Source organism: Camellia sinensis, chromosome 4 (genome assembly GCF_055761805.1).
Source record: "Camellia sinensis isolate YWXY chromosome 4, ASM5576180v1, whole genome shotgun sequence".
In the NCBI taxonomy this organism is placed as follows: Eukaryota; Viridiplantae; Streptophyta; class Magnoliopsida; order Ericales; family Theaceae; genus Camellia; species Camellia sinensis.
Window position 1 is genome coordinate 60,349,452 of NC_138964.1, and position 9,068 is coordinate 60,358,519.

At 45.9% G+C, this 9,068-nt stretch overlaps 1 protein-coding gene across 1 annotated transcript; it reads left to right on the forward strand.

Annotated features, from left to right (window-relative positions):
* The first annotated feature begins 338 nt into the window (after window positions 1-338).
* LOC145823346 (uncharacterized) lies at window positions 339-1,263 on the forward strand. Its single transcript, XM_082922905.1, has 2 exons — window positions 339-493; window positions 710-1,263. The coding sequence occupies exons 1-2, from the start codon at window positions 410-412 to the stop codon at window positions 1,046-1,048; spliced, it is 423 nt and encodes a 140-aa protein (XP_082779031.1). The 5' UTR covers window positions 339-409; the 3' UTR covers window positions 1,049-1,263.
* Window positions 1,264-9,068: the final 7,805 nt, after the last annotated feature.

Consider the following 9,068-nt stretch of genomic DNA (forward strand, 5'->3'; position numbering starts at 1 on the left):
AAGAAGAGTACGCGACTTATCGTCACACATACTTGATGCCTTCGTTGACGGGAGTCCATACCCCGACGAGGAGACCCGTTGGTATGCCCTCATCGGGCCGGGCTCGGGCTGCGGACGTCCCTTCCACTAGTAGGGCTGGTACATCCAGAGGTGGGGGTGGATTGGTTCCCCCGATTCCTCCGACTCATCATCATCCTGGGTGGCCAGGCATGTCGACTGAGCTGACGGGATGGCGATTCGGGACTCCCTACTCGATTCTGATAGAGCCTCCCATGTCTGACCACAAATATGTCAGAGATCCTAATTCGCTGCCGGTATGCTTTATAGCTTTGATTTATCACTCAGATACTTGGACATTCATTCCTTTATTGATATTTTGCATTTGTATCTGCAGCCTCCGATCGAGTATATGGATGAGATGCTCGGGATGATGGCCGCACTCGAGGGCATGGTCTTACGGAGAGAGGCACAGTTGTCCATCATGGGTGTCCAGGTACTCTTTAATTTTCTCGTATTTATCATACTTCCGATGACATGCTGAACTTGATCATTTCACTGCATTGGTAGGTTGCCTGTGTAGAGCACATCTGACACACACCACATTCATATACTGTATCTGCATGCACCCTCATTTCATGTAGTTTGCTTGCATCTGTATCTGATACACACATTTGAGTTGATGTATTCAAACTGCACTTTTTATTTTCAGATGCCTCCGGTATATCAGCCACGGACCAGGCCATCCAGGCCTTCTCGGGGAGCCGGGCCATCTCGGCCTTCTCGCGGGGCCGGGAGAGGGGAGTTGTCCCGCAGACGCAGAGCACATATCGTAGAGGAGGAGCCCGGTGAGGACGAAGAGGAGGAGGAGGCTGCAGATCGTCAGTCAGAGATATCTGTTGACAGAGAGGAGGGTTCCGACCCTGGTTCCGGGAGTGGAGAGGAGGCTGAGGAGGATCCCGAGGATGACAGTTCCGACTCAGATGGTGACGGTGGTGCAGAGCCTGTTCCGCAGAAGAGGACGAAGAGGGCCTCTTATTCCTGCTCTTGAGAGCATTGGTGCAGCTGTTTCCTGCTTTATTTACCTTTTTTACTAGTAGTTATAGCACATTGTACATTATTAGGCAGTTTTATTTTCTGTAAAACTTGTACCTTTGTTGTAAAATGTTGTAACAAAGGAAGCATGATGGAATGAAACAACTTTTTGAAAAAGTGTTGTACTTTATGTTCTCAGCATCGCATCGCATCATTTTGCAAATAATGAGATTAAACGGTAAATGTGCATTGTGTATTCGCCAAGTCAGGTAGCTAACCGACACGACAAGCTAAACAACCTAACTTACTAAGAGACAACAAAACCTTAGCAAGTTTACAACACAACAAAATTGATAAACAAAGAGTAACAACTCAAATGCACAAAACTCGGCGACTCGATAAACAAGACTCGGTAAACGAAATAGCTCGACCAACAAAACAACAACTCGATAAGCAAAACAACAACTCGATAAGCAAGACTAAACACCAATTCAATAAACAAAACACATTTCGGACGATCTGGGTGATGGAACGCATCTGAAGCAGAGGGAAATGGAGGCCTTCGACACTCCCGATGCATGGACATGCTAGGAACATTCTTCTAGAGGGTAGAACAGGACCAAAGACACAAATTGCAGCATGGCCGGCCACCTTTGGGAGCTGGCCGACCAGCTTTTTGCATTTGAGGGGAGAGGGGTGGCCAGCCTACCAGAAAAGGTGGCCGGCCGGCCACTTAGCTCAGCAACCACCAGTTTTTCGACACGTGTCCCCCCGAACAGTGCCTTATCCCCTTTAAAAGTCCTAGCTCCGTGGCTCATTCATTTCATCTCAGTTTTGCACGAAAATGGAGGCGTTTCTCGTCGAAAATCTCACAGCTTGGATTGCTACTTTAGACGGCTCGGAAAAGTTGAACTTCCGGGGCTTCGGCTTGAATGCACTATTCACGCTGAGCCGTACTCCGCTACACCTTCCCTTCCTCCATGTCGCAGCGAGGTTTTGGAACCCGGTAACACACGTCTTTAGCTTTGGCAGGCAAGAGGTATGTCCGACTTTCGAAGATTTTCAATTTTTAATGGAATCTGAACGTTATGAAGAGACCTTGCCTCAGTTTCGCTTTGGTCACGCCCAAGCTTTAGGGCAGATGTGTGGACTCACCACGGATGACGCTCGGTCTCTGATCTGTAATGGGGAACTAGACATCCTCGGATTGATTTATCACTTTTCTGATGCCGGTGACCGTGGCGACCATCATTGGCAAGGTTTCCGACAACATGCCCTTTGATTGTGTATGCTATCTCACTTTCTGCTTGCCTCGGGCTTTGGTGGATCTAACATTCGCCTGATTAAAGTTGCTCAAGGCTTGAAGGATGGAAAGAGTTGTATTGCGATGACATTGGCTGAGACGCTGATGGGCTTGGATGCTTTCCATCGCCGGGAGACGACCAGATTTGCGGGGAGTCCACTACTGCTGCAGGTAATGTTTCCCACCCAATCTCAAATCTGTATTGCTCACATCACTCGGCCCTCAGGCTCGGTTTTTCTCACAAAACCCTTGTCTTACGTTTCTCTCATCGTACATCTCTCTATTCTTCATTCCCTCATTTTTCATCCCTCCCCAGGTATGGTTGATGGATAAATTGCAGGTTGTGGACTCTTGCCCAGCCTACTCAGCTCGCGGCTACTTCTTTCGACAATGCCTAGTTGATGCCCTTGATGAGGGATGGTGGTTCAACTGGATGTCCAATTTGTCTGCAGATCGCATCGCTTGGCGCTGTCCTTGGCTCAATCTCCCGGCAATGACCTATAGCATGTCTCGGCAGACTGGGATCCAATTGATTGGTCTGACTCACTGTGTATTCTATCTTCCATTCCGGTTCCAGCGCCAGTTCGGTCATGATCAGAGTTGTCCACTAGAGGGGATAGAGTATCCGGCTTCATTCCCAGTTCGAGGTGCACAGCTTGCCCGATATGCCACGACATGGAGGACGAGAGAACTCCTGGCCCCTGTTCCCACTTTCAGTTATACTTTGTCTGACGAGTGCTTGGATTGGCTCAATGAAGAGGCACAGATTGGGCCCAGCTCGGTATCAGAAGCTTCGACCAGCTCTGGGAGGGGGCGCAGGGACACCTGAGTTGACTATGCCCCGGATTTATTGCTTTATTAGTACTTCCAAGTTTTCTTTATGAATGTAATAAAAAGCAACTTCGATCGTATGCAAGAGCAGGAGAACTCTGTTTTGAAATCAATGAAATTGAAGATTGTGGTACTGAAAATTTTCCGCTTTGGTCCAAAAATGGTCTTAGTTGTAGAAAGATTAATTTGAACAAAGTCAACTTTTATTAAAACTTTTCAACACCATTTTTGATATGGATCAGAACTGGACACGCCTGAGATCTGTCACTGAGATGCACAACCCCAGATCCCTACAACTGGAAAGTTGCCCCTAGTCTGAATTGAATAGCACCTCGGCACTGCACAGCAACGGAATGTTGCCCCTAGTCTGAAAAGCACTGCGCCGGAGATTCCAATGAATGCTGGTAGACAAAGATGACTGAGATGATCAAATGGACGAAGTTGATCGGGGAAACGTTTATGGCTGAACTTCAGGATGAAGTTGCCTACATATCCCGATGATGGGAATCAAGCCTTACGTAGTTCAGGCTTAGGTTCACTCGAGTATTTTCACTCTCCTTTTACGCTCTAACTTTTGCTAATGCCGCCCTTTGCGGGTTTTCAACCTTGCGAGCTCAGTTTTTATATTTTTCCAATTTTTTATGCTCTAACTTTTGCCTAGGTCGCCCTTTCGGGTTTTAGGTCTAGCGAGCCTCTCAGGGGTAATATTTCTTCAACTTGTCCATGTTGATTGGTTGGGAGAACTCTAGGCCATCTAGATCCATCAGAACCACAGCTCCACCTGACCAGATAGCTTTGATGATGTAGGGACCAGTCCAATTGGGTCTGAACTTGCCCCTTGGGTCGTGGATGGGAGCTCGGTTGTCCTTGAGCACCAAATCTCCTTCCTTTAGATTCCTGGACTTGACTTTCTTGTTGAAAGCCCGGGCAATTCTGCGTTGATAACCTTGAACATGGTACAGTGCTTTCAGTCTTCTCTCATCAAAGAGCATGAGTTCCTCAAACCTGCTCTGCTGCCAATCTGCTTCGGTTATTTGACACTCAGCCAATACTCGCAATGACGGAACCTCAATCTCGATAGGTAGAACGACCTCCATCCCATAAACCAATGAATACGGAGTCGCTTCGGTAGAAGTTCTAATTGAAGTCCTGTAGCCCCACAGAGCAAATGGCAGCTTATCTGGCCAATCCCGGTAGGTTTCCACCATCTTCTGCAGTATGTGTTTGATATTCTTGTTGGCAGCCTTGACCGCTCCGTTGGTTTGCGGCCGGTATGTGGATGACTTATGAAAAGCCACGCTGTACTTCTCCAACAAGTCAATCATTTCCTTCTTGAAGTGGCAACCGTTATCCGAAATAATCTCGTTTGGGACCCCGTAGCGGCAGATGATGTTGTTTCTGATAAACTTTGCAACGTGCGACGCCTTCAACACGGCATATGATTGGGCCTCGACCCACTTTGTAAAGTAATCTATCACGACTAGGATGAACTCATGCCCATTCGACCCCTTCGAAGTGACAGCCCCGATCACATCAATTCCCCAAACTGAAAATGGCCATGGTGAAGTCATGTTGTGCAGCTTCGACGGCGGGATGTTCATACGGTTTCTATGGATCTGACACTTGTGGCATCACCGAACAAAACCGATACAATCCTCCTCCATGGTGGACCAGTAGTAACCTTGTATGAGGATCTTCCATGCTAGCATTACTCCGTTCATATGCGCACCGCATTCTCCTCCATGGATGGCCTCCATCAGGCGCTTCGATTCCTCGGCTTCAACACACAGCTTATGCATTCCCAGATGACCTCTCTTATATAGCTTACCCCCACAGATGATGAACTGAACGGCCATTCTTCTGATTGCCTTTTTATCTTTGACATTTACCCTTGGCGGGTATGCTTCCTTCTCCAAGAAATTCCAAATGTCACAATACCAGGGGTTTTCGTCTTGGACCTCATCTATAGCAGCAATTGACTCGTAGGCTGGCGCAAATTTCTGGTCAATGATTACGGGACGCATCCGGACTCCGAACGGGATGTCTATCATGGAAGATAGAGTTGCTAAAGAATCTGCGAACCTGTTGTTCTCTCTTAGTAGATGAGCAAAGTTTAGCTTCTCAAACCGAGGAATTAACAAGTCCAAGGTCTGGTGGTACATCATCATCTTTTCTTCTTTGACTTTCCAGTCCCCTTTTGCTTGAGAGACAACAAGGTTTGAGTCTCCGATGACGTCCAACCGTTTTGCCCCTAGTTCCAAGGCCGCTTCTAGACCGGCAATGCATGCCTCTGTAGACACCCCATTTTTGACCGTCCTCAAGACTTGGACGTCACCGTTTGAACACTCAGTGATCATCCATGTTTGTGTTCGTTTGGAGTTCCCGGAGGTCTCGGCTACGCGCCTTGCCTCAGGATCTCCGAGCTTGACCGTTTAGTGTCTGGTTTTGCACCAAACACTTGCATTTTGCTTTGGAAGGGTAGGGAATGCCTTGTGAGGCATCCCCACACACCACCGGCAGTGGCTAAAGGCCACCGACTGGTTTTTGCTGCCACCGGCAATGTATATTGCCGGTCGGCAATATTTAGTGCCGGTCAACACTGTTTAGTGCCGGTCGGCACTCTTTTTGGCCAAAATAGTATTTTTGGCCGGCCGACTACTATGCATCTACTTTTGCAAATATTTTAAGACAGCTGTCTTGCTTTTTTCTCCCCTCCATACACGTGTATGGAGGGATCTCCCTCTTATGAAGCTTGTCTTGTAAGCTTTACAAGACAAGAAGCTTCTATAAAGAGAGGGGCTCTCTCTTGTTGCTAGGGTTAGACACTTGAGAGAGCTTAGACAGCCATTGTTAGGGTTTTGAGTTCTAGGGTTAGGGTTTGATACACATTATCTCTCTCTTTTTCCCTCTTGTGTGTGTTAAAGTGTGTTTAGTCCATACTATTGCACACAAACACCTAGTGTTTCACCTTCACTTAGCTACTGAGGTTCTAAGGGACTGATTTTGGTGTTTTGGTGTTGGATTCAAGCCAAGGAGGGCCATTGGAGCATCACTTGTGAAGGGGTCTTCAAGGGTGAGAATCTAGTCCCATTATTTCCCATTTTTGCATCTTGTTTTTACCTATCTTAAAATCGTTTTTGAGCTTAGTGTATAATACAAAAAAGTTCTGTTTTTAGGCCCTCTTGACTGTTTATTAAGAGTGTTTTGTGATTTGGAGGTGTTTGACCCCTCTTAGGCCTTGAAAGGCCTCATTTTGTGCTATTTTGAGTGAGTTTCGAGACTTTGGTGTTTGGGCCTCTTCACCACTGAAATCTTGAGGGATTTCAGTGGTGAAGATGGTGCCTTGAAGTCTCCAAAAGGGGAAGGCCACCCCCTCTCCTTGTTGTCCTTGAAATGGACCATTTTTGGCCTCTTGAGAGAGCATCATGTTAGAGTGTGTATTGATCATGTCTTGGCTGTTTTCCATGCTAAGTATGTCATAATATACCTCTGATTTGTGTTGGTCTTGGTACACCATGCATGCTTAGCATACCTACATTGTAATGCCATGTTTATGCCTTAATGTGCCTTAGGTTGTTAGCCTTTGTTCAAGCATGTTTTAGGCTTAGTCTTGTGAAGCTTTTGTGCATATTTTGCCATGTTTTAGGTCTGTCCATAGTTGTTTGGGTCGGATTTGGCATGCTTAGTATAGCGCCTTTGTATTCGGGCTTGTTGGCCTCAAGTATGCGGATGTGTAGTATGCGTTGCTTGCATCATTTCGGTGGTTTGGAACCACCCTACATGTTATTTCAGTCCTTTTAGCATGCCTAAATGTTTGCATTTTGTGGCCCTTTTGTTGCTTCAAGAGTTGATGCTCCATGCTTCATATTTGTGCTATGATGTATACCTCTAGGATTAGGTTACTTGGATGCCATCTAAGTGATTCTTGAGGCTTGTTTTTGCATGATTTGGGACTGTTTTCTTTCAATTTGGTCATTTGCTTCATGAGTCATATGATCATGCTCTATGTCCTTGGGCCTCGTTGCATGTATAGCTTGCATGAGTAGGTTAATTTGGCATCATTTCCTACATGTTTTCAAGGCTTATAATGCATGCTATTTACTCCATGATTGCCCCTTTCAAGTGTGCTTGAGGGTTGTCTAATTTGTGCCTAAGTGTTGGCCCTTAATCATATGTGTGTGTGCATGTGTATTTAGTCCCTTGTTTTGGTCATTTTAGCCACTGTTTTGGGCCTTATTAGAGCTGCCTAAATCATGTCTAAGTCCATCTTGCCATTAGTTGGCATTGCCTCATGTTTGCTCGTATGCTTGCATAAGTTTGTTGCCATGCCATGTTGCATCCTTAGCTTGCATGCCTAGGTTGCATTGCATCTTGCATGCATGCCTTATTCCTTGACTTGATGATAGGAATTGGGCCTTGGTTTGTTTGATTGGTTTGCATTTCATTTAACATGAAAGTTGCACACTTGATCACTTGGGCCATCATGCATGAAAATGCGTGATTGGTGGTCCGAGAATCGAGGCACATGCCCCTTTGAGTCATTACCATGATAAGGGACATGATTGGTGCATATATGCCTTGAATTGTGCTGCCATGCTTTGCCTTGCCCTCTGTTGCTGTGAGTTGCAGGTTCTGCAGGCTTTCTTTGCCGACCGGCAGTATATATTGCCGACCGGCATTAAATCACAAGCCGATAGCTTTATTTTGTGCCGGTGACCACACCACACTGCCGGTGGCAATTCCATTCAGCCGGTGGCACTCCCCAATGTCCAGGGATGCAGTCTTGAGGATTTGGCAGCCTCCAGAGGAGTGAAGGAGGGAAAACAGAGGCAGCCTATGCATGGCGGTGCATTTTCGAGCAGGACCGAGCGTGCATTACATCTGGCTCTCCTCCCGAGGCGATTTACTGCTTTTCTTAGATTAATTAATTGCTTAGTTGATTAGGCAATTTGTAATATTTAATTAGCTTGCATAGTTAATTATTTGTAATATTTATTTGGTCCCTCCGAGTGAGGGCAAATCTGTAATAAGTGTGCGTGAGTGGTGTGTATGTCTTCCAATCCCCACTTCTTTCTTCCCTTTTACTTACCTGCTTTGATGGTTAGTATTAGGGCATGTTTAATTTAGCATACCTTATGCTATGCATGCATGCATTCATGCATTTGTATTGCATGCATTAGGCTCGGTACATCACGCTAACTGCATTTGTATTTCAATTCTAAATTGAATACGTGCATCAATTGATTGCATTTCACATGCCATGCTTAGGTTAGCCGAGCCTACTCTAATTGCATCCTGTATGTGTTGCATTAGCCACTTTAACATGAACTAGGAACACGCATGTTGACTAACTAGTTTATTGTTTTAGCACGGAGTACTATGTAAGTATTTATGCTTTAGCATCTCGCATGCGTGTGAATGCTATCATGACAGTATGCTTAACATGTGGCTAGATGCTTATGTGTTAAATTGTTTGAATGCCTGTGGGTCGAGGTTGGATTGTTTGAGTTGGGAAACTCGTTGAAATCCGTATTTTAGCCTACTTGCGAGTAGCAAACCCCAAAGCACTTTTCAAAACAAACGGATATGCAATGCTTATTTCCAAATTAGGCAATCTAGTCTATACTTGTTTGCTGCAGGCACAACATAGTAATTCTAGGCTAATAATTGGTTTAAGAACGCATAAAGTTTTCAAAATCAGATATCACGGTTAGTAGAGGCCGATCTTCGGATCGGGCAAGAGGGGGTGCTCATAGCTGACCTTCCCCAATCGTACCCAAGCTCCCGAGCCAAGGCAACTTTGGTGATGACGGACACGTGGCCTTTGGCACCGAGTCAGGGTTTCCTAAATTCCCCCATTTTAAAAATATTTAGGTGGCGACTCTGTATCTGGCAAAGCAGT